The sequence below is a fragment of the Rana temporaria genome, chromosome 7 (assembly GCF_905171775.1).
Source record: "Rana temporaria chromosome 7, aRanTem1.1, whole genome shotgun sequence".
Taxonomy (NCBI): domain Eukaryota; kingdom Metazoa; phylum Chordata; class Amphibia; order Anura; family Ranidae; genus Rana; species Rana temporaria.
In genome coordinates, this window is record NC_053495.1 from 201,278,350 (window position 1) to 201,305,173 (window position 26,824).

At 43.0% G+C, this 26,824-nt stretch overlaps 1 protein-coding gene across 1 annotated transcript in view; it reads left to right on the top strand.

Annotated features, from left to right (window-relative positions):
- Positions 1–26,824, top strand: part of LOC120946085 (FRAS1-related extracellular matrix protein 1-like) — a 208,926-nt gene that overhangs the window by 153,759 nt on the left and 28,343 nt on the right. Inside the window, exons 26-29 of the mRNA XM_040360818.1 lie at positions 10,937–11,138; positions 16,042–16,186; positions 19,017–19,146; positions 24,565–24,637. Coding sequence (XP_040216752.1) covers positions 10,937–11,138; positions 16,042–16,186; positions 19,017–19,146; positions 24,565–24,637 — 550 coding nt within the window. The remainder of the gene's footprint in view (positions 1–10,936; positions 11,139–16,041; positions 16,187–19,016; positions 19,147–24,564; positions 24,638–26,824) is intronic.

The window sequence follows — 26,824 nt, forward strand, 5'->3', positions numbered from 1 at the left end:
GGTGGACGTCCTGCCATTTACATTCCCCGCGCGCGCGCGCGCCGCTGGGGGCTCGCAGTGGGGAAACACTGCCCGGTGCATCGCTGAGAAGCCGATGCGCGTGCCTGGCGGCCGCGGTTTCCGCCAGGTTCCCGCGATCGGCGGCGACAGCAGGGACGTGGAGCTCTGTGTGTGTGTAAACAAAGAGGGCCAGATTCAAACTTCAAACTTGCGTAACATACTTTTGTATTCCTGGACGTCTTACGCAAAAAAAAAATCGAAATTCGAAGCGGGAACGACGGCCATACTTTAACATGGCTCGTGTAAAGTTAAGCCATGTAAAACGAGGCTTAACTTTGCGACGGGAAAAAATTACTAGCGACGACGTAACGAACGCATACCCGACGCAGGAAAACGACGCGAACTCCACCCAGCGGCGGCCGAAGTATTGCAGCCTAAGATCCGAAGGCGTACAAAGCCGTAAGCCTGTCGGATCTTAGCCAAAAGCCGTCATATCTTGTTTGTGAATCACAAATCAAGATACAACGCGGCAAATTTGAAAATACGCCGGAGTATCAGCAGATTCTCCAGCGTATCTCTTTTGTGAATCTGGCCCAGAGTTCCACGTCCTGTCAGGGAGAGAGGAGACCGATGCTGTGTCTCTTGTACATAGGGACACAGCATCGGTCACCTCCCCCAGTCAGTCCCCTCCCCCCACACAGTTAGAATCACTCCCAGTTTACACATTTAACCCCTTCCTCACCCGTAGAGTTAACCCCTTCACTGCCAGTCACATTTATGCAGTAATCAATGCATTTTTTAGCACTGTTCGCCGTGTAAATGTGAATGGTCCCAAAATGGTCCCAAAATAGTGTCAAAAGTGTCCGATATGTCCGCCGCAATATCGCAGATCGCCGCCATTTCTAGTAAAAAAAATACAATAAAAAAAAATCATAAATCTATCCCCTATTTTGTAGGCGCTATAACTTTTGCGCAAACCAATCAATAAACGCTTATTGCGATTTTTTTTTTTACAAAAAATATGTAGAAGAATACATATCGGCCTAAACTGAGGAAAATTAAAAAAAAAAAAAATTGGGATATTATTATAACAAAAAGTAAAAAAAAAATGTTTTTTTTTTCAAAATTTTCTGTCTTTTTTTGTATATAGTAAAAAACATAAAAACGGCAGAGGTGATCAAATACCACCAAAAGAAAGCTCTATTTGTGGGAAAAAAATTATAAAAATATAATTTTGAAATTTTTACGTTGTTTGCGTAAGTCGTTCGCAAATAGGGATTTGCATAGAATGACGTCACCGTCGGAAGCATTGGCTTTTTCCGGGTTAATTTCGAGCATGCGCACTGGGATACCCCCACGGACGGCGCATGCGCAGTTAAAAAAACTTTGTTTACGTCGGGTCACGCCGTATTGACATAAAACACGCCCCCATTACATCCATTTGAATTCCGCGCCCTTACGCCGCCAGAGATACACTACGCCGGCGCCGGCGCAAATTCTTTGTGGATTCGAAATAAAAAAAATAAGTTGCGGCGGCGTAGTGTATCTTAGATACGCTGCGCCGGCTGAAGATTATGCGCAGGTACGTGGATCTTCCCCTATGTGTTTTGTCTGTATTATTTTAAGTTGTTTTTGCCCGGAGTTCAGCTTTAACTATAGCCCTGTATGTGAAGAAAGGAATTTCGTGAATTATTTGAACCGTACTATAAGAATTGCGCAGGATGAAGGTTGCAGAAATATGAAAAGTGAAGTTTGAAGCTATATAGCCTTGAAAAGATTTTTTTTTTTTTCGTGGAGTGACCCCCCCCCCCCCCCCCCCCCGGCATAAATAATCTATGGACCCTTTCCTTTATATTTCTCCCGAACCACAAACGCTGCGCATACTAAACTGCTTACGGAGAATTGACAGGTCTAACATGCAGCTCATTCTGTATTCAGAGTCACCAGGGAGGGACGGATCTGGCAAAAGTTCAGAGAGCGCTGTTTTCCGAATCATTTGTCCAACCGGCTCCCCATGAGTGCGAGTCCCACGCGAAGGACGGGGAATCTTCAGCATCTTAACTATTTCCTCGCTGGTCCTTTATGGGTAGTTTTTTTTTTTTTTTTCTCTCCAATATTTGGGGGTTTCCTTTTATTTCACAGCGCTTCACTTTTTCCACATTTTGTTATGTTACAGCTTTATTCCAAAATGGATTACATTTATTATTTTCCTCAAAAATCTACAAAAAATCCCCCATAATGACAACATGAAAGAAGTTTATTTGAAATCTTTTGCAAATTTTAAAAAAATAAAGAAATCCCATGTACATAAGTATCACAGGCTCCTCCCATGTACATAAGTATCACAGGCTCCTCCCATGTACATAAGTATCACAGGCGCCTCCCATGTACATACGTATCACAGGCTCCTCCCATGTACATAAGTATCACAGGCTCCTCCCATGTACATAAGTATCACAGGCTCCTCCCATGTACATAAGTATCACAGGCTCCTCCCATGTACATAAGTATCACAGGCTCCTCCCATGTACATAAGTATCACAGGCTCCTCCCATGTACATAAGTATCTCAGGCTCCTCCCATGTACATAAGTATCACAGGCTCCTCCCATTTACATAAGTATCACGGGCTCCTCCCATGTACATAAGTATATCGGGCTCCTCCCATGTACATAAGTATCACAGGCTCCTCCCATGTACATAAGTATCACAGGCTCCTCCCATGTACACAAGTATCTCAGACTCTTCCCATATACATAAGTATCACAGGCTCCTCCCATATACATAAGTATCACAGGCTCCTCCCATGTACATAAGAATCACAGGCTGCTCCCATGTACATAAGAATCACAGGCTCCTCCCATGTACATAAGTATCACAGGCTCCTCCCATGTACATAAGTATCACAGGCTCCTCCCATGTACATATGTCTCACAGGCTCCTCCTATGTACATAAGTATCACAGGCTCCTCCCATGTACATAAGTGTCACAGGCTCCTCCCATGTACATAAGTATCACAGGCTCATCCCATGTACATAAGTATCACAGGCTCCTCCCATGTACATACGTATCACAGGCTCCTCCCATGTACATACGTATCACAGGCTCCTCCCATGTACATAAGTATCACAGGCTCCTCCCATGTACATAAGTATCACAGGCTCCTCCCATGTACATAAGTATCACAGGCTCCTCCCATGTACATAAGTATCACAGGCTCCTCCCGTGTACATAAGTATTACAGACTCCTCCCATGTACATAAGTATCACAGGCTCCTCCCATATACATAAGTATCTCAGGCTCCTCCCGTGTACATAAGTATCACATGCTCCTCCCATGTACATAAGTATCACAGCCTTTGCTCAATACTTTGGTGAAGCTCCTTTGGCACCAATCACAGCCTCAAGTCTTCCTGAGTATGATGCTACAAGCTCGGCACACCTATTTTTGGGTATTTCCTCCCATTCTTCTTTGCAGGACCTCTCAAGCTCCATCAGGTTGGATGGGGAGTGTCGGTGCACAGCCATTTTCAGATCTCCCCAGAGATGTTCAATCGGGTTCAAGTCTGGTCTCTGGCTGGGCCACTCACGGACATTCACAGAGTTGTCCCGTAGCCACTCCTTTGTTATCTTGGCTGTGTGCTTAGGGTCGTTGTCCTGTTAGAAGATGAACCTTCACCCCAGTCTGAGGTCCAAAGCGCTCTGGAGCAGGTTTTCATCAAGGATGTCTCTGTACATTGCTGGATTCATCTTTCCCTCGATCCTGACTAGTCTCTCAATTCCTGTCACTGAAAAACATCCACACAGCATGATGCTGCCACCACCATGCTTCACAGTAGGGATAGTATTGGCCAGGTGATGAGCGGTGCCTGGTTTCCTCCAGACATGATGCTTGCCATTCAAGCCAAAGAGTTCAATCTTTGTTTCATCAGACAAGAGAATTTTGTTTCTCATGGTCTGAGAGTCCTTCAGGTGCCTGTTGGCAAACTCCAGGTGGGCTGTCATGTGCCTTTTACTGAAGAGTGGCTTCCGTCTGGCCACTCCCCCATAGAAGTCTGATTGGTGGAGTGCTGCAGAGATGGTTGTTCTTCTGGAAGGTTCTCCTCTCTCCACAGAGAAACACTGGAGTTCTGTCAGAATGACCATCTGGTTCTTGGTCACCTCCCTGACTGAGGCCCTTCTCCCCCGATCTCTCAGTTTGGCCGGGCGGCCCGTTCTTCGAAGAGTCCTGGGGGTTCCAAACCTCTCCCATTTACAGATGATGGAGGCCACTGTGCTCATTGAGACCTTCAATGCTGCAGAAATGTTTCTGTACCCTTCCCCCGATCTGTGCCTCCATACAATCCTATCTCTGAGGTCTATAGACAATTCCTTGGACTTCATGGCTTGGTTTGTGCTCTGACATGCACTGTTACCTGTGAGACCTTCTATAGACAGGTGTGTGCCTTTCCAAATCATGTCCAATCAACTGAAGTTACCACAGGTGGACTCCAATCAAGTTGTTGAAACATTTCAAGGATGATCAGTGGAAACAGGATGGACCTTAGGCTGAATACCTGCAGATCAGCTCCCGCTGGGTATAATCACAGCAGGAGTGGGCCTCCGGCGGCAGACCCAGAAGTGCAGGATCACGTACCAGCCTAAGTTATACGGTCGACTCCAGGTAGTTATAATGAACCAGACCAAGGCCATTGGCCACAAATTTATTCTGCAGCAGGACAACCACCCCAAACATACAGCCAATGCCATTAAAATCTATCTTCATTGGAAAGAACACGGGGTCCTGGAAGTGATGGCTTGGCCTCCACAGAGCCCTGATCTCACCATCATGCAGTCTGTCTGAGATTACATGAAGAGAAGGATTTGAGGGAACAGCCGACATCCGCAGAAGATCTGTGCTTAGTCCTCCAAGATGTTTGGAACAACCTACCTGCCGAGTTCCTTCAAAAACTGTGTGCAAGTCTACCTAGAAGAATTGATGCTATTTTGAAGGCAAAGGGGGGGTCACACCAAATAATGATTTGATTTGTATTTCTCTTCTGTTCATTTACCTTCCATTTTGTTAATTGATAAAAATAAACTATTAACACTTCTAATTCTGAAAGGATTCCTAATTTACAGCATTTTTTTCTCACCTGCCTAAAACTTTTGCACAGTACTGTATATTTGTACACATGGATATACACATTTATTTTTTTATTCTTTTATTTATTTATTTTTTTATTAGAATTTTTGTTATTATTATTATTATTATTTTTTCCCTGCTTCGATTGGATGAACTTGTGTCTTTTTTCCAGACTAACTATGTAACTGATATATATATATATATATATATATATATGTGTGTTTTTAATTATTATTAATATTATTCTTTATATATATATATATATATATATATATATATATATATATATATATATGTGTTTTATTTTATTTTATATATATATTATTATTATTATTATTATTATTATTATTATTATTATTATTAATAATAATTTATATTTATTTATTTTTATATATATATATATATATATATATATATATATATATATATATATATATATATATATAATTATTATTAATATATATATATATATGTGTGTGTGTGTGTGTATATATATATATATATATATATATCAGTTACATAGTTAGTGTGTATGTATGTATATATATATATATATATATATATAAAATAATTATTATTATTAATATATATATACACACACATAAATAAATATATATATATATATATATATATATGTGTGTGTGTGTGTATATATATATATCAGTTACATAGTTAGTGTGTGTGTATGTATGTATATATATATATATATATATATAGTTACATAGGGCCAGATTCTGGTACAATTGCGGCGGCGCAACGTAACCCGTTTACGTTACACTGCCGCAAGTTTTCAGTGTAAGTGCCTGATCCACAAAGCACTTACCTGTAAACTTGCGGCGGTGTATCGTAAACACGTCCGGCGCAAGCCCGCCCAATTCAAATGGGGCGTCTACCATTTAAATTAGGCGCGCTCCCACGCCGGACGTACTGCGCATGCTCAGTTTAGAAATTCCCGCCGTGGTTTGTGTGATGTGACGTAATTTTTTAGAACAGCGACGTGCGTAGCGTCCATTCGTATTCCCGGACTTCTTACGCCAAAACAAAAAAAAATTGAAATTTGACCCGGGAACGACTGCCATACTTTAACATGGCTCGACTAAAGTTAAGTCATGTTAAAGCAGGTGTAACTTTGCGTCGGGAAAAAATTACTAGCGACGACGTAACGAACGCGAAAACCGTTGTGGATCGCCGTAAATGCTCATTAGCATACCCGACGCAGGAAAACGACGCAAACTCCACCCAGCGGCGGCCGAAGTATTGCATCCTAAGATCCGACAGTGTAAGTCAATTACACCTGTCGGATCTTAGGGCTATCTATGCGGAACTGATTCTATGAATCAGCCGCATAGATAGGACAAGAGATACGACGGAGTATCAGGAGATACGCCGTCGTATCTCTTTTGTGAATCTGGGCCATAGTTAGTCTGGAAAAAATACACAAGTTCATCCAGTTCAACTTCAACCAATAGAAGGGGGAAAAATTCTAATAATAAAAAAAAAAGTTGAAATTTAAATAAATAAATATATACATATATATTAGGTAAAAGGGGCACCCATTATAGTAACAGAAAGCAGCACCTGCATAGTAGATGGCGGCTTCTCTTTATTTGTCACAAGTAAAAAGTTACAAATCAGATCCCAACACTTACGCGTTTCGGCCTTGGGTGGTCTTATCCAGTTCCTGTGTTGTCCTTTATATATATATATGTATATGTATTTTTTTATATTATTATTTTTACTATTATTATTATTTTACTAAGCTCAATGTAAATACATTTAAGTAATATACTGAAGGCAAAGAAAACATATATATATATTTAAATAGCACGTTGTCCCAGCCTTCGACCAGTCATGGTGAGTGAAGCCAACAAAGAGTTAACGGCCCTGAATGCCTAAACTGCTTATTTGGTAAATTTGTGGCCTAGATTGCTAATCACGTGTCATGAGATGTCAGGTAGGGAGCCATCAATTCAGAAATACAGAACGCAGTCAGCGAGGCGGCTAATTAGCTGGACAGCAGCGTGGAGGTGGGCGTCCCGCGGGGTGCACATTGCTTGAACAGGTGAAAAAAGTTTTTGCAGTTCACGGTTTTTGCAGAAGGAACGTTCTTCTAAATGAGCAGGAAAGACTAATTTAGCAGACATTTCAGATTTTTTATTTTTTTTTTGTTTGTTGTATACTCATAAAATAATCATAACTCATAAAATTAGATTTATAAAATCATTTCCAGCGATGATTTTTTCTTCAGTCACCGCCTTCAGGGGCATGCACCACTGCAAACTGTGTTGTTAAAATAAAAACAGGATCAATCCAATTTTTTAAAATTATTTATTTAATGTGTTTTCGGGTGATGTATTCAGAGCAGTTTAGTTTATTTCATTTACTACTCTTGGTATTTCTTTTTTTTTTTCTCTTTCTCCTTTTTTTGTGTGTGTATTTTATGGTTTGTGCATTCACTTTCTGTTTTATTTTTTCCTTTATTTTTTGACTGTCTGTGAGTGTTTTGTTTTGTTCTTTTTTTTTTTGGCACAAGAACAAGTCAAGGACAGTTTATCCTCAGAGCCATTTAACCACTTAAGCCCTGGACTATTTGGCTGGCCAAAGACCAGAGGACTTTTCGCGATTCGGCACTGCGTCGCTTCAACTGACAATTGCGCGGTCGCGCAACGTGGCTCCCAAACAAAATTGACTTCCTTTTTCTTCCCACATAGAGCTTTCTTTTGGTGGTATTTGATCACCTCTGCAGTTTTCATTTTTTGCGCTATAAACAAAAAAAGAGCGACAATTTTGAAAAAATTCAATATTTTTTACTTTTTGCTATAATAAATATCCTCAAAATTATATAAAAAAATAGTTTTTTTTCCTCATAAAAAAAAAATCACAATAAGCGTTTATTGATTGGTTACAGCGCTTACAAAATAGGAGATAGTTTTATGGCATTTTTATTAAGATTTTCTTTTTTACTAGTAATGGCGGCGATCAGCGATTTTTATTGTGACTGCGACATTATGACGGACACACGGGACACTTTTGACACCATTTTGGGACCAGTGCTATAAAAATGCACTGATTACTGTAAAAATGACACTGGCAGTGAATGAACCCGTAGGGGGCGCTAAAGGGGTTAAGTGTGTCCTAGGGAGTGATTCTAACTGTTAGGGGGCGTGGCTACGAGTAACACGTCACTGATCGCGGCTTCCGATGAGAGGGACCAGATGATCATTGACAGTGTCACTAGGCAGAACTGGGAGATGCCTGTTTACACTTGCCTCTCCCCGTTCTGCAGCTCTGTGACCCCATCGCGGGACACCGGCGGTCATCGAGTCATCACCCATAAATCCGGCGCCCTAGAGGTGTTGCCAGCCCTCCAATCCATCTCTGCATTCCTGTGAATGAATGATGTCATCACCCATGAGTCTTGCACCCTGGAGGCTTTGTCGGCCTTCCACTCCATCTCCACATTCCTGTGAATGAAGGATGACATCACTCATAAGACCAGCACCCTCAATGTGTTGTCAGCCCTCAAATACAGTGAATGATGTCATCGCCCCTGAGTCTGGCAACTAGAGGCATTGTTGGTTCTCCAATCCATCTCCAAATGCCTGTAAATGAATTATGTCACCACCGTGAGTCGGGCACCCTAAAGGCTTTGTCAGCCCTCCAATACATCTCCACATTCTTGTGAATGAAGGATGTCATCACCCATGAGTCTGGCACCCTAGAGGCGTTGTCGGCCTTCCAATCCATATCCACATTTCTGTGAATGAAGGATGTTATCACCCATGAGTCTGGCATCCTAGAGGCGTTGTCGGCCCTCCAGTCCATCTCCACATTCCTGTGAATGAAGGATGTCATCACCCATGAGTCTGGCATCCTAGAGGCGTTGTCGGCCTTCCAATCCATCTCCACATTTCTGTGAATGAAGGATGCCATCACCCTTGAGTCCGGCAGCCTAGAGATGCTGTCAGCCCTCCAATACAATGAATGATGTAATTTCCCCTGAGTCCCCAGTGGTGTTGTTGGCCTTCCAATCCATCTCCACATTTCTGTGATTGAATGATGTCATCGCCCCTGTGTCTGGCAACTAGGGTCATTGTTGGTTCTCCAATCCATCTACAAATGCCTGTAAATGAATTATGTCACCACCGTGAGTCCGGCACCCTAAAGGCGTTGTCAGCCCTCCAATACATCTCCACATTCTTGTGAATGAAGGGTGTTATCACCCATGAGTACGGCACCCTAGAGGTGTTGCCAGCCTTCCAATCCATCTCCACATTCCTGTGAATGAAGGATGCCATCACCTATGAGTCCAGCAGCCTAGAGATGCGGTCACCCCTCCAATACAGTGAATGATGTCATTGCCCTTGAGTCCCCAGAGGTGTTGTTGGCCCACCAATCCATCTCCATATTCCTGTGATTGAATAATATCATCACCCCTGTGTCTGGCAACCTAGAGGCATTGTTGGTTCTCCAAACCATCTCCAAATTCCTGTAAATGAAGGATGTCATCACCCATGCGTCCGGCACCTTAGAGGCTTTGTCGGCCCTCCAATCCATCGCCACATTCCTGTGTATAAGGGATGTCATCGCCCATGAGTCCGGCACCCTTAAGGCGTTGTCAGCCCTCCAATACATCTCCACATCCCGCCCCCCACACTTCTCAACTTTAATGTGACATGTCATTTTGCTTAGGGCCCCAGGGAGGTCAGGATCGGCACTGTCAGCCCTCCAATACAATGAATGATGCCATTGCCCCTGAGTCCCCAGAGGTGTTGTTGGCCCACCAATCCATCTCCATATTCCTGCAGGGATGGACTGGCCATTGGGACTACAGGGAGTTTCCCGGTGGGCTGATGGCTTCAGTGACAGCGGCCTGGGAGTTTCTCACTTCTGCCTAATCTTGTCCCATGAGGGGGAAGGGGGGCACCAAACTGATTATTTGCCTCGGGAGAAATAATGTCTAGCTTCCCCACTGGTACTGCCTATAAGAGTACCAGTACCAGCCGTTCTACTCTAATAAAGTAAAATGGCTAGTAAAGGGGGAGAGGTGGCTTGGGTGGCCGGGGGGCTGCGGGAGTTGTCCAGCCGCTGTGGAAGAGACCTGTCAAAGTGGGTCAGTCTGGATGAAGTCCAGGGCCAAATTTTTGTCCCAGTCCAGCCCTGTATTCCTGTGATTGAATAATATCATCGCCCCTGTGTCTGGCAACCTAGAGGCATTGTTGGTTCTCCAATCCATCTCCAAATTCCTGTAAATGAAGGATGTCATCACCCATAAGTCCGGCACCTTAGAGGCTTTGTCGGCCATCCAATCCATCGCCACATTCCTGTTAACAACATACAGGGAAAAGATAGAAGCGCACACCGAAAGCAGATTGATGCCAAATGTGACAGGAAGACTTCAGCACCATCCCCTCCTGAACTATGCCCCCTAACGTATTTCACCTGTCATGGGCTTGATCCTAGATTAAGCCCAAGTTGGGTGAAACAGGTTAGTGGGGCTTGGTTCTTTCTGTGTATATACTTGTCTGTTGCTTGGTTGCCATGATGAGTCTGGCTTCAGGGTTTTAAGTGACTGATTCAGAACAAATATGTCTGCTCAGGGACAGGGTTGGTGACTTAAAAATGATTGCAGTCACAGGGTTGGTTTACGGCCCTTTCAGTAGGAGGTCATCAGCTGCTCTTTGTAGCGTCTAAAATTTTTTAACTGCTGTGCAGAATATCATCAGTCCTGCATTACCATGCATCACATGTTTTATTGTTCATTACCACAACACATGGGTCTAACACACACTCTGCCTTTGCTTTTTTAAGGTGGAACATGTGGATAAAATACCCCCAAAAATTCTAAAGAAGGAGAGACCATCTACAGTGGAAAATCTGAAAGATGGGAAATCTGTCATCCAGATCACATCACGCAACCTGAAGGCTTCGGATCCCGACAGCGCTGATGGTGAACTTCTCTACGTCATTCTAAGATCTCCCAGTTTTGGACACTTGGAAAATGCAAAGACAGGTAAAGACAATGGAAGTCATCACTGCAAGAAGGTGTTTCTCATGGTTCTAATTTATCTTGGTGTAGATTTAAATTTTTCTGAATTTTTCCGAATTTTCGAAAATTTTCGAAATTAGAAAATTTGCAATTTCGAAAATCCAAAAATTCGAAATCTCTGAAATTCGGAAACTCAGAAATTGGAAGTTTGAAAATCCGAAAATTCTAAGGGCCAGATCCACATAGGGAATACGCCGGCGTACTTTCAAATTACCCGAGTCGTATCTTTAGTTTGAATCCTCAAACCAAGATACAACGGCTTCTGGGTTCGATCCGACAGGCGTACGGCTTCGTACGCCTTCGGATCGTAGGTGCAATACTTCGGCGCCTGTCGCATTTTCTAACGTCGTCTGTAGTCGGCTTTTTCCGGCGTATAGTTAAAGCAGGTATTTTGCGGCGTATAGATAGACTTGCCATGTTAAGTATGGCCGTTGTTCCCGCGTCGAAATTTAAAAAAAAAAATGTTTGCGTAAGTCGTCCGTGAATAGGGATGGACGTAACTCACGTCTAAGTTAAAAAAATTACGTCATTTCGCGCAAAGCACGGCGGAAAATTTCTGGACAATGCATGCGCAGTTCATTCGGTGTGGGGACGCGCTTCATTTAAATTAAACCCGCCCCCTGATCGCCGATTTGAATTCCGCCGCCAGAAATACACTACGCCGCGGTAACTTACGGCGCGAAATCTTTGAGGATTCGAAATTCCGCCAGGTAAGGTACGGCGGCGTAGCGTATCTCTGATACGTGCCACAAGTGCAATTGTATGTGGATCTGGCCCTAAATTTCAGAAATTGGGAAATCCGAAAATTAGAAATTTCAGAAATTTGAAAATACAAAAATCTGGAAATTTCGAAAATACGAAAATACAAAAATATGAATGAAAATCCGAAGATAAAAACGAAAATCCGAAAATAAGAACAAAAATCCGAAAATTCGAAAAACCAGAAAACAATTGATTATCCGTAATAACGAATGCCGCATCTAAATGAATGGAACGTAACAAATTAATAATAATAAATAATAATAAAAACGTATTATTATTATTTATTATTATTTAGTTTCATTCTGTTTTTTTCGATGTGGCATTCTTTATTTCGAATAATGTGTAACTTCGGATAAATTTGTATTTCACTAATCGCCTAATTTTCAGGTTTTCCTTTCATATCTTCGAATTTTCAGATTTTCTAATTTCCTAATTTTCTAATTGTCAAATTTTCTAATTTTCTAATTCCGAATTTTCGCATTTCAGAATTCCCGAATTTTCAAATTTTCTAATTTTTGAATTTATGAATTTCGAATTTACAAATTTATAAATTCACAAATTTTTCAAATTTTCGAATTTACGAAATTTCAAATTTACGAAAAAAAAAACGAATGAAACGAAAACAAATGAAATTTTTCGGCAGTGCACGTGTCTAGTGAGTTGCGTTGCAGCAGTGGACCTACAACTCAATGCATTGGAAAAGTGTGAATTGACGCTCTCTTTTACTCAGGGCTTTTTTTAAAAGAAAATAGGTTCAGGAATTTAACAACGACCCCCCGAATACCCCCCTACCCCCCCACATACACATCTTCCAAAACCCATTAAGTAATGGGCGTGATCAAATTTCACTACGTAAATAGTGCAGGGTTCAGGGGTGTGCTACACACATAGCTAGATTCAGAGAGAGTTAGGCCGGCGTATCAGTAGATACGCCAACCTAACTCGGAATCTGCGCCGTCCTAAGTTTAGGTGTATTCTCAAACTGAGATACGCTTAAACCTAGCTAAGATACGACAGCCTGCGCCGTCGTATCTTAGGGTGCAATATTTAGGCTGGCCGCTAGGTGGCGCTTCCGTTGAGTTCGGCGTAGAATATGTAAATGACTAGATACGCCGATTCACGAACGTACGTGCGCCTGTCGCAGTAAAGATACGCCGTTTCCGTAAAAGATACGCTGCGTAAAGATAAAGCTGCCCCTAGTTGGCCTAGCCAATGTTAAGTATGGCCGTCGTTCCCGCGTCGAAATTTGAAAATTTTACGTCGTTTGCGTAAGTCGTCCGTGAATAGGGCTGGACGTAATTTACGTTCACGTCGAAACCAATACGTCCTTGTGGCGTACTTTAAAGCAATGCACACTGGGATATGTACACGGACGGCGCATGCGCCATTCGTAAAAAACGTCAATCACGTTGGGTCACGAGTAGTTAACATAAAACACGCCCCCCATCCTCATTTGAATTAGGCGCGCTAACGCCGGACGCATTTACGCTACGCCGCCGTAAGTTAGGAGGCAAGTACTTTGTGAATACAGTACTTGCCTCTCTGACTTAAGGCGGCGTAGCGTAAGTACGATACGCTACGCCGCCTTAAAGTTGCGGCGGCGTCTCTGAATCTAGGTAACAGAGTGTAAAGTTCAGCCTTCTTCCACAGCTATTTGCCTCTACATCCCCTATCCACATCTCACTTGAACCCTTCTTTATCTATGACCTTTGTGTGCAACCCCCCCCCCCCCCTTCCCCCATCTTCCTCCCTAAAATCTCCTTCCAAACTGTCGCTTGTAACCACTTCCGGACCGCCGCGCGATTATACACATCGGCACTTTGAAGAGGGAAATCTCGGTAATGGCAGCAGCTCAAGTATCCATCTCTTCAGGCGGCGGTCCAGTTAACGATAATGGTGGTCTCCGCGGCAGATTCGCTGCAAGATCACTGTTTTGGCTCTTGCGCGCCCTCCACCGCTTACCGGAGCCGTCTGTAGTGACAGAGGCGATCAGGTCCTCTTCCTAGCTGGGTATGGAGACGAGTGAGGGCAAGATGGCTCCCACCCGTCTCCACACCATAACTGGGCGGAAGCGACGTCAAAACGTAATTTCCGCCCATAGCTCTTAAAGGGCCTTCTGTTTTTTTTATTGCATTTTAGTGTAAATATGAGATGTGACGTCTTTTTGACCCCAGATATCATATTTAAGAGTACCTGTCATGCTTTTTTCTATTACAAGGGATGTTTACATTGCTTGTAATAGGAATAAGTGACCCAAATTTTTTTTTTTTTAAAAAAACAGTGTAAAAATAAATAAAATCAAGTAAAATAAATAAGATTTTTTTATAGTCTCGACGAGCTTGCGCAGAAGAGAACGCATATGAAAACGATGTTTAAACCACACATGTGAGGTATCACCGCGATCGTTAGAGCGAGAGCAATAATTCTAGCCCTAGACCCCCTCTGTAACTAAAAACATGCAATCTGTAGAATTTTTTAAAAGTCGCCTATGGAGATTTTTAAGGGTAAAAGTTTGTCGGCATTCCACGAGCAGGCGCAACTTTGAAGCGTGACATGTTGGGTATCAATTTACTCAGCGTAACATTATCTTTCACAATATATAAAAAAAATTGGGCTAACGTTACTGTTGTCTTATTATTTAATTAAAAAAAGAGAATTTTTTTCCCAAAAAAGTGTGCTGCGCAAATATGGTGTGACATGGGGCCAGATTCACGTAGAACTGCGGCGGCGTAACGTATCGTAGATACGTTACACCGCCGCAAGTTTTCATCGCAAGTGCCTGATTCACAAAGCACTTGCAATGAAAACCTACGCCGGCGGCCTCCGGCGTAAGCCCGCGTAATTTAAAGGGGCGTGTGCCATTTAAATTAGGCACGCTCCCGCGCCGGACCTACTGCGCATGCTCCGTTTCGAAATTCCCGCCGCGCTTTGCGCGAACTGACGTATTTTTTTCGAACGGCGACGTGAGTAGCGCACTTCCGTATTCCCGGACGTGTTACGCAAGCGACGTGAATTTTTAAATTTCGACGCGGGAACTACGGCCATACTTTATACAGCACATACGTGTGCTGTGTAAAGTTAGGGCACCCAAAACGACGACTAAATTTGCGACGGGAAACTAGACTAGCAGCGACGTAGCGAACGCGAAAAACCGTCGTGGATCGCCGTAACTCCTAATTTGCATACCCAACGCTGGTTTACGACGCAAACTCCCCCCAGCGGCGGCCGCGGTACTGCATCCTAAGATCCGACAGTGTAAAACAATTACACCTGATCGGATCTTAGGGATATCTATGCGTAACTGATTCTATGAATCAGTCGCATAGATACTCTGAGAGATACAACGTCGTTTTATTCTCTAGGGTGTAGGAAAAAAATATATAGAATGTTTGGTGGTTCTAAGTAATTTTCTAGCAAAAAAAAATTTTTTTTAACTTGTAAACACTGAAAGAAAAACAGGCTCGGGGGTGAAGTGGTGAATGAATGAGTGACTTGTATAGCGCTACACATGCAAACTGAATCGCCTCTAGGCGCTATTTGCAGCCAGTGTCTTCCCGGCCGGTGCGGTCATTAACCCCGTAGGATCTTGACACGCTTGGGAAACACAGTCGTACACACACATATATATACATATATATACTGGGCCAATTTGGCCAGGATCCAATTAACCTACCAGCATGTATTTGGAGTGTGGGAGGAAACCGGAGTACCCGGAGGAAACCCACGCAGACACAGGGAGAACATGCAAACTCCAAGCAGATGGTGTTGTGGTCGGGATTCGAACCAGCAACCCTTTTGCTGCTAGATGAAAGTGCTAACCACTACACCACTGTGCTGCCCACTGGTGCGCTGGACTTCTGTGTGGGCCTGCGCCAGAGGTGGTGGAAACGAGTTCCAGTAAAAAAATAAAAAAAAGCCCTGGTTTTACTCATTTAACTTCTATTGTTAAATTTGCTTTGAAATAAAAAAAATTCTAGCCTTGTAACAAAGGATCAAAAAAATGGCAGTTGGTTTTGATACACAGTGACTTCGTCATTCGGGTTGGGTTTACATCAACTTTAACCATTTTGTATCTGCAAGTTATTTAATCGTTTTTATTTCACAGGTGACCACGTAGGAAGAACGTTCACACAGAAGGATGTCAATCAGAGGCTGATTCGCTATGTCATTAACCCCTCGTTAGATGTGAATTCCGACAGCTTTGAATTTCAAGTCTCTGACCCGGCTGGAAATAAAAGTCCTCCTGAGCTGTAGGTTCCTTGTGGAGTATATTGAGGTCTATATTGAGGTCTTTTTCCCCGCTGACAGCTGATGACTCATCGGTTGTTAAGGACACGGCGGCCGCCCGCTTCTGAACAACCATGAAAGTTACTGGTTTGTAACGACACAGCAGCCGCCCGCTTCTGAACAACCATGAAAGTTACTGGTTTGTAACGACACAGCAGCCGCCCGCTTCTGAACAACCATGACAGTTACTGGTTTTTAAGAACGCAATGGCCGCCCGCTTCTTACTGTAAAAACTATGACAGTTACTGGTTGTTAAGGCCGCCGCCGTCGGCCGCCTGCTCCTTAATAGTGTTGCTCACGAATATTCGTATTGCGAATATTCGGCTCGAATATGGCATATTCGAGTATTCGCGAATATCTCGAATTTCGCGGCCAATATTCGCTATTCCGAATATAAAAAAAAAAATTCCGAAATTTCGCTAATGCAAATTTATTGCGAACATTTTGCGAATTTTTTTTTTTTTCTGATTGGCTCTGATGCAAGAGAAGGGCGGAGAAAGTATTCTCGAATATTCAGAAATCGAATATTCGGAATATTTTATCAAAAAAAAAATGTTGTGAAATATTTTGACAACTGTGGTAGGAGAACTCTGATTGGCTCTGATGCAAAAGAATATTGGTGATATTTTATCGAAATTTCGCTAATGCGAATGTGAAATTGATTGCGAGATTTTGACAACTCTGATTGGCTCTGATGCAAAAAAAGGGTGGAGAAAGTATTCGCGAATATTCGATTTCCGAATGTTGTGAAAATGTTGTGAAACTGTGGTACAGTTGTCAAAATATTTCACGACATTTTTTTTTTGATAAAATATTCAGAATATTCGATTTCCGAATATTCGAGAATACTTTCTCCGCCCTTCTTTTGCATCAGAGCCAATCAGAAATAAAAAAAAAAAAATAATAAAATTCGCAAAATGTTCGCAATAAATTCGCATTAGCGAAATTTCACAATTTTTTTTTTTTTTAAATATTCACGAATATTCGGCTATATATTCGTGATATATCGCAAAATCGAATATGGCGTATTCCGCTCAACACTACTCCTTAACAACCAGCTATTTAAAGTCTGTGTTAAGTAAATTATCGCAGGCCTTCACTGCTAAAATACTGCATGACTTCATAAAATAACTCATGCAGTATTTTAGTAGCATTTTTTAGTGAATAACACATATTTTTTTTTTAAAAAGCTGTGCGGTATCTCACCACATACTCGGATGGGGTAAGGCAGTGGCGTAGCGTGGGGGGTGCGAGGGGTGCCGTGGCCCCCGGGCGCAACATTTGGGGGGGGGGGCGCCAGTCAGTGTGTGTGTCCCCGGCTCCTTCCTCCAAATTTTGATTTACAGTGCGCTTCGGCCGCCATGTTCCGTCGCAGGATTGGACCCTGTAAGGTCCCGCTTTGTGAATGGAGTCTAAGGCTGCATTCACACCTAGGCGACAAGTAACGCCACATACGCGGCGTATTTTGCCGCGATTCGTTTAACTTTTTTTTTTTTTTAACAAATCCTTTCCATTGCTGTCTATGGCCGAACACCAATGGCGCCTGAAAAAAAGGGTCCGGGACTTGTTTTCATTCGGCAGGCGTTTCAGCGTTCGGCGTGAGATGTGAACCATCTCATAGACAGCAATGGAAATTCGCCCCTCCAGCGTATCGAGCATCGGGCGTCGGGCGTTTTGTCGCCAAGGTGTGAATGGAGCCTAAAGGCCCTTCATTGTGTGATGACAGGCTGTTGTTGGAAAATTTTGACCGTTTGTACGATCCATCGGACAATTGTTGTCGGATTTTCCGCCAACAAATGTTGGCTAGCAAAATGTTACATTTTCTGACAACAAATGCGTGGCGTCGGGTTATGCGATCGTGTGTGCACGAGTCCTTTTGGACAAAACTCCAAAGTACAAACACGCATGCTCAGAAGCAATGCTCACCATAACGCAACATTCGCACAAGTTGCCCAAAGGGTGGCGCTAAAGAGCTGAAAAAACACGTAGGTTTTGTGTTTGTTGGCTGACAATTATTTGCCGTTTGTATGCAAGACATGTTCCTGCAGGGCTGGACTGGGACAAAAATTTGGCCCTGCACTTCATCCAGACTGGCCCACTTTGACAGGTCTCTCCCATGGCGGCCAGACAACTCCCACACCCCCCCGGCCACCCGCACCCCCTCTCCCCCTTCACTAGCCACTAGCCGTTCTAATTTATTAGAGTAGAACGGCTGGTACTGGTACTCCTATAGGCAGTACCAGTGGGGAAGCTAGACATTATTTCACCCGGGGCAAAGAATCAGTTTGGTGCCCCCCCTTATGGGACAAGATTAGGCAGAAGGGAGAAACTCCCAGGCCATAGCTGTTGAGTCAGCGGTCTGTCCCCTCCCCCCATGCTCCTCTGTCGTCCCCCCTGCTCCTCTGTCGTCCCCCCTGCTCCTCTGTCGTCCCCCCCTGCTCCTCTGGTCCTCCCCCTGCTTCTCTGTCCCCCCCAGGTGAGCGCTGCGGAGAGGGAGAGGAGGTGAGCGCTGCGGGAAGGGAGAGACAGAGGAGCGGAGGGGGGCGGCGGTCCCCTGTCACTGAAGCCGGCCCACTGAGCCATCGGCCCAACGGAAACTCCCTGTAGTCCCAATGGCCAGTCCATCCCTGTGTTCCTGGCCAATGCCCTTCGGGCAAAAGTCGTACGTTTTGTCCGATGGAAATCCGATCGTGTGTACGAGGCTTTAGTGTTAAGCTAACTATAGGACATAAAAGTTTGTGTTTGTTTTATTTGTTTGGTTGGATGTACATTGATTAAATTGACTTCTTTCAGTCTTGAAGCGCAGTGGTCGATCTTACAACTTGCTGAGCCGTATTATCGGGTTTGTGAAAACTCGGGGACTCTCGCCATCACACTAATGAGGACAGGGAGCAGCAAGGATCCGGCATTTATTGGTATAAAGGTAAGATCTGCTGCTGGACAATGGAAGCATTTCAAAATACTCCATTAAAAATCACTTTTTAACCACTTCAGCCCCGGACCATATTGCTGGTCAAAGACCAGAGCACTTTTAGCGATTCGGCACTGCGTCGCTTTAACTGACAATTGCGCGGTCGTGCGACGTGGCTCCCAAACAAAATTGGCGTCCCTTTTTTCCCACAAATAGAGCTTTCTTTTGGTGGCATTTGATCACCTCTGCGGTTTTTATTTTTTGCGCTATAAACAAAAATAGAGCGACAATTTTGAAAAAAATGAATATTTTTTACTTTTTTCCGTAATAAATATCCCCCAAAAATATATAAAAAAAAACATTTTTTTTCCTCAGTTTAGGCCGATACGTATTCTTCTACATATTTTTCGTAAAAAGAAATCGCAGTAAGCATTTATGGATTGGTTTGCGCAAAAGTTATAGCGTTTGCAAAATAGGGGGTAGTTTTATGGCATTTTTATTAATATTTTTTTTTTTTACTAGTAATGGCGGCGATCAGCGATTTTTTTTCGGTACTGCGACATTATGTCGGACACTTCGGACACTTTTGACACATTTTTGGGACCATTGGCATTTTTATAGCGATCAGTGCTATAAAAATGCATTGATTACTATAAAAATGCCACTGGCAGGGAAGGGGTTAACACTAGGGGGCGGGGAAGGGGTTAAGTATGTTCCCTGGGTGTGTTCTAACTGTAGGGGGGTGGCCTCAGTAGGGGAAATGACTGATCGCTGTTCATACATTGTATGAACAGAAGATCAGCATTTCTCCCCCTGACAGGACCGGGAGCTGTGTGTTTACTCTGTAACGAGCGATCGCGAGTGCCCGGCGGCGATCGCGCCCGCCGGGCAAGCGCACGGGAGTCGGGGGGCACCCCTAGTGGACTGCGCGAGAGCCGACGTATAGCTACGGGCTCTCGCGCAGGGGAACCGACCTGCCGCCGTAAAACGTAAAAACCAGTTAAGTAATCCAAGATATATTTTCTCAGTCACCCTGTGCCATTGGTGACTTAGACATAAGAGGTGCATGGGGAGCTGAAACAAGGGTTTCCCAACTTCCTTTCCAAGGGATTCTGGGTTCCACGGGCCCCCCCGTCACAATCAGGGCCGTCTTAATGGCATCATGGGCCCCTGGGCAAAGTAATGCTCTGGGGCCCCTACAATGGAGACAGCACAGGTAAACAGAAATCAAGTAGGTAGGAGGTAGGGGATAATTGGGATGTAGAGGGGCAGCGTGGGCTCAAGGACCAGCTGCTTTGGGGAAAGGGCAGGGGCCCTCTATGCAGCTGGGGCCCCTGGGCAGTGCCCAGGTGTGCCCTCTCATTAAGACAGCCCTGGTCACAATGACTATAGAATTTTTTCAAAGGGGAACAAATTTTCCTATATTTGTAAAACTTTAAAAGCTTAGGGCCAGATTCACAGACTAAGTACGCCGGAGTATCTGCTGATACTCCGGCGTACTTTCAAATTTGCCGCGTCGTATCTTTATTTGTAATTCACAAACAAGATATGACTGCATTTGGCTAAGATCCGACAGGCGTACGGCTTCGTACGCCTTCGGATCTTAGGGTGCAATACTTCGGCCGCCGCTGGGTGGAGTTCGCATCGTTTTCCAGCGTCGGGTATGCAAATTAGCTTTTACGGCGATCCACGCTAGTACGCGCGTTCGCTACGTCGTCGCTAGTCGGCTTTTCCCGTCGCAAAGTTACGGCTGCTATTTAGGTGGTGTAACAATAGACAGCCCATGTTAAAGTATGGCCGTCGTTTCCGCGTCGAATTTCAATTTTTTTTTTTTTTTTGCGTAAGTCGTCCGGGAATACGAAAGGACGTAACGCACGTCGCCGTTCAAAAAACACGTCAGGGCGCCGTCATTTCGCGCAAAGCACGGCGGGAAATTTCCTAACGGAGCATGCGCAGAATGTTCGGCGCGGGAACGCGCCTAATTTAAATGGTACACGCCCCATTTGAATTAGGCGGGCTTGCGCCGGACGGCTTTACGTTACACCGCCGTAAGTTTACACGCAAGTGCTTTGTGAATCAAGCACTTGCGCTGAAAACTTGCGGCGGTGTAACGTAAAGGGGATACGTTACGCCGCCGTAATTGTTCGTGAATCTGGCCCTCAATCTTCACATAAAACATTTGATTTCCTTTAAACTATATAATTTTTATGGAGCTTTCTCTGTTACTCCAGAATTTTTGGGTTTAATACAACCAAATCCAGCGTCGCTTTTTTCTCATGTTTTTTTTATTTTTTATTATTATTATTTTTTTTTTTTTGCAAGTTGACAAAAAAATATATATATAAAGTTTGGGGGCTTTTCGCAGGCTCAATCCTCGCTAAATCCTTCTAGCACACACGTCACCCGTTTCCCCGTGCCAAATCCTGGAAGGTGTTGGGCTTTGGAGGAAGATATTTCTGTGGGGCCACCGGTTCTGTGTGCATGGACATGTAAAGAGCGAGATAACAGGCCTGCAAAAGAAAAAAAATCTGCTTCAAGTCGATAAGCCGAGCCAAACACAGCGACTGTGCCTGCAGATAACTAACAGCGCCGCCTGGATTCTCACTCAGGCCTGGAAATAAAATTTAAAAAAAATCTTTTTTTTATTATTATTATTTTAGGGAAAACTACTGACTTTTTTTTTTTTTTTTTTTCTGCTATTCAGTAGTTTTTTGCTTGTTTAGTTTGTTCCCTCAGAGACAGATTTACATTTTATGTTTTCAGGGCTAAAGAGAAACGAAAAATCGTTAGGAAACAATTTCAAGGGCAGGTGTAAATACATCGATTATATCACTTTTTACCAAATCTAGTAAATGTAGTAAATAGCCAAGTTTTTTCCTATTTTTATTTTTTTCCTTTTTTCGGTTATTATACCGTCGTCACATTTTTGAAATTATTAGAAAAATGGTTTGCTTTTTTAAGAGCACTTACTTGTTGTAATAAAATAAAATAAAAAAAATCTTATTTATTGTTTTTTTTTTTTTCTCTCTCTGTTGTTATAGTATATCAGTTTTAAAATTATTATAAAAAAAAAAAAAAAACGTTTCTCTTTTTAGAGCACTTATTAACCACTTAAGACCCGGACCTTTAGGCAGCTAAAGGACGCGGCCAGTTTTTGCGATTCGGCACTGCGTCGCTTTAACTGACAATTGCGCGGTCGTGCGACGTGGCTCCCAAACAAAATTGGCGTCCTTTTTTTCCCACAAATAGAGCTTCCTTTTGGTGGTATTTGATCACCTCTGCGGTTTTTATTTTTTGCGCTATAAACAAAAATAGAGCGACAATTTTGAAAAAAAATGCAATATTTTTTACTTTTTGCTATAATAAATATCCCCCAAAAATATATAAATAAAAAAAAAATCTCCTCAGTTTAGGCCGATACGTATTCTTCTACCTATTTTTGGTAAAAAAAAAATCGCAATAAGCGTTTATCGATTGGTTTGCGCAAAATTTATAGCATCTACAAAATAGGGGATAGTTTTATTGCATTTTTATTAATAATTTTTTTTTTTTTACTACTAATGGCGGCGATCATCGATTTTCATGACTGCGACATTATGGCGGACACGTCGGACAATTTTGACACATTTTTGGGACCATTGTCATTTTCACAGCAAAAAATGCATTAAAAATGCACTGATTACTGTGAAAATGACAATTGCAGTTTGGGAGTTAACCACTAGGGGGCGCTGAAGGGGTTAAGTGCGACCTCATCTGTGTTTCTAACTGTAGGGGGGTGTGGCTGTAGGTGTGACGTCATTGATCGTGTTTCCCTATATCAGGGAACACACGATCGATGACAGCGCCACAGTGAAGAATGGGGAAGGTGTGTTTACACACAGCTCTCCCTGTTCTTCAGCTCCGGGGACCGATCGCGGGACTCCAGCGGCGATCTGGTCCGCGGCGCCCGCGAACCACGGATGGGCACTTAAAGAGGATGTACAGGTACGTGCTTGTGCCCAGCCGTGCCATTCTGCCGACGTATATGTGCAGGAGGCGGTCCTTAAGTGGTTAAGAGCACTTACTTAAAATAATAAAATAAAATAAAAAAATCTTATTAATTGTTTTTTTTTTTCTCTCTGTTGTTATTGTATATCAGTTTTAAAATTATAAGAAAAAAAATGGTTTGCTTTTTAGAGCACTTATTAAAAAAAAAAAAAAGGAGAAACTATTTTGGATCATCTGCTGTTTTTTTTTCTTAAAACTCTCAACCTGATTTACTAAGATCCCTTTCACACTGGGGCGTTTTTCAGGCGCTTTAGCGTTAAAAAACGCCTGTAAAGAAGCTGCTTCTGCAATCCCAATGTGAAAGCCCGAGTGCTTTCACGCTGAGGCGCTGCGCTGGCAGGGAGTCAACAAAAGTCCTGCAAGCAGCTTCTTTGCAGCGCTTTAGGAGCGTTGAATACGCGGCTCCTATAGCGCCCCTTCCCATTGAGGGAGCTTTTTTTTAACGCCAAAGCGCCTGAAAAACGCACCAGTGTAAAAGAGGTCTTAGCGACGCTTTACCAGCGTTTTTCGGCCACTGGCACTGTGAAAGGGCTCTGAAAGCACTCGGGCTTTCACATTGGGATTGCAGATGAGGCTTCTTTCAGGCGCTTTACAGGCTTTTTTAACGCCAAAGGGCCCGAAGTGTGAAAGGGGCCTAAAGAGTGAACCAAATAAAATAAAAAAAGGAAAACATTTTAAGGGCAAGTACAGAATATACATACATTGGTTATCTCATGTTTAGCAAAATGTAAAATGCCATTTGTTTTTATCTTTTCTTCTTGGTTATTGTATCATTTTTTTTCAATTATTAGAAAATTAATTATTAGAAACATTTTTTTCCGCTTCTTGAAGCGCACTTATTTGTTTTGAAAAAAAGGGGGAGACCCTATTTTGGATTGTCCAATTAATTTATTTATATTCGTTGAAACTTTTTAGCATGATTTACTAAAGAATAAACATGAGTTTCTGATATGCCACTGTGTGAAGGAACATCCAGAGCAATGACCAGGGCCGATCCGCCCTATAGGCTCACTATGCAAGCCGCTTAGGGCCCCGCAAAGCTGCGGAGGGCCCACCAAATTACTAGAGGCCCCCGCCTGGTGAGAAGTCATTTTCGGCCCCTCACCCCGCTTCTCAACTCGCTGGCTGCATGGGAGAAGAGGAGAACACCCCCCCTCCCCCTGCTTCTCAACTTTCAATGTGACATGTCAATATCGGCAGCGCAATGACCATAAATGATAGTAAATATGTATTCAGTTCCACGTCTCTCATTTCAGTGATCCTCCCCTGTATGGGAATGACTGGGGGGGGGGGGGCAGATTGATCCGGAACTTTCTGTGTGATCAGATCTGATCTCAGCAAATGTCAACTAAAAAGTATAAATTAAATATTTGTCTTTTAAAGGTCCAAGAACTTTCCGCCAGACATGGCCTGGATTTTACACACAGCAGTGCAAGCCTCGTCCAGTTTGACCCAGGTAATATCTGTCTATCAATCTATCTATCTATCTATCTATCTATCTATCGATCTATCTATCAGTCTTATCATCTGTCTATCTATCTATGTTTTCTAAAATGTATCTATCTATCCATCTATCTATCTATGTCATCTATCTACCATCGATCACTCTTATTGTCTATCTAGCTCTATCTATCTATCTATCTATCTATCTATCTATCTATCTATCTATCTATCTATCTATCTATCTATCTATCTATCTATCTGTCTATCTGTCTATCAATCAGACTTATTGGGCTAGATTCACATAGATCAGCGGATCTTTAGATCCGCGTGATCTATGTGATTTAAGATCCGCTGCCGCAAGCTTGAGAGGCAAGTGGGTAATTCACAAAACACTTACCTCCAAACTCGCGAGGTGACGGGTCGTAAATCCCCTGGCGGAATTCAAATTCCGCGGCTAGGGGGAGTGTACTATTTAAATCAGGCGCGTCCCCGCGCCGATTTAAATGCGCATGCGCCGTCCGCGAATTTTCCCGGCGTGCATTGCTCCCACTGACGTCGCTAGGACGTCAGTGGTTTCGGCGTGAGCGTAACTTGCGACGAGCGGGTTTCTGAATCGGCGTACGCAAACGACGTAAAAAAAAAAAAAAATTGACGCGGGAACGACGGCTATACCTAACATTGGCTGCGCCTCATAGAAGCAGGGGTAAGTATACGCCGGGAAAACCGCTACGTAAACGTCGTAACAAACTGCGTCGGGCAGTATGTTCGTGAATTGGCGTATCTCGCTGATTTACATATTTCTCAGCGTAAATCAGCTAGAACGCCCTCAGCGGCCATTTTTTAATTGCAGTTAAGATCCGACGGTGTAACACAGTTACACCTGTCTGATCTTAGGCATATCTATGCGTAACTGATTCTATGAATCAGGCGCATAGATACGATGGCGTATCAGGAGATACACCTTCGTATCTCTCTATGAATCTGGCCCATTGTCTATCTATCTATCTATCTATCTATCTATCTATCTATCTATCTATCTATCTATCTATCTATCTATCAGTCTTATTGTCTATCTATCTATCTATGTTTATCTATCTATCTTTCCATCTATCTATCTTCTCATTTATCTATCTATGTCATCTATCTACCATCAGTCTTATTGTATATCTATCTATCTATCTATCTATCTATCTATCTATCTATCTATCTATCTGTGTATTGTATCTATCTTATCTATCTATCTATCTATCTATCTATCTATCTATCTATCTATCTATCTATCTGTGTATTGTATCTATCTTATCTATCTATCTATCTATCTATCTATCTATCTATCTATCTATCTAATGTATTTTTTCTAATACCTATCTCCCTAACAATTATTACATGCCTATATCTATCTCTATTACAAGCAGGCCCACACTTGTTCTGGATTTTGAATTTGTTTTATAATTTAGAGTCCTCAGTTTTGGGTGAGAAGAGAGGCAAGATTCAGGAATGATTGTATAAACTCCATAATAGTGATTGGTGTTTGTGTTGTTATTCTCTTGTATTCTCATCCTGTTCGGCCCTCATGGAGGCCGGCAGGTCTTGGTACAACAAGTTCTGGGCTAGAAAGTGACGCTCTGTCTGGTCAGATTAGGAGGGCGATGATTGTAACGGTCAGGGGTTACCACCGTTTACGATATTCCATTCCACCAACCCAAGACAGCTTATCCGACACTCCGACAATCCAGCAGACAGGACCCATTCCATTCCCCAGAATAACGAGACACAAGCTCTGTTTCTGGTTCCAAAACGAATGCTTTAATGGTAAACTCTCAGCTTTTTATACAGTTAGAAAGCATGCTGCAGTAATCACAGGGACAATGAAACACTCCATCCAAAACATCACACAATGGGTGCTTAAAGAGTCCCCCTCAATCCACATCTCAGACAGACATTCTGGCACCGAATCTACATGAATCAATTACTATAGCTGACATGGCAGACATGACTTTTAGAGTGTGTTAACTCACAACACATATTAGCATCAATGGAACTTTCACACAATACAGGGCTACTTAGCATAGCACAGGTGTGATATGAAAGGCGGCACAAAGTGTGGGAGAAATCCATAAACCGAGCGCCGGGCGGAATAAATTGTCACTCGCCGGTCGGAAGACGATCTGCTAATAGTAGAGCTGCTGAGCTGGTCGTG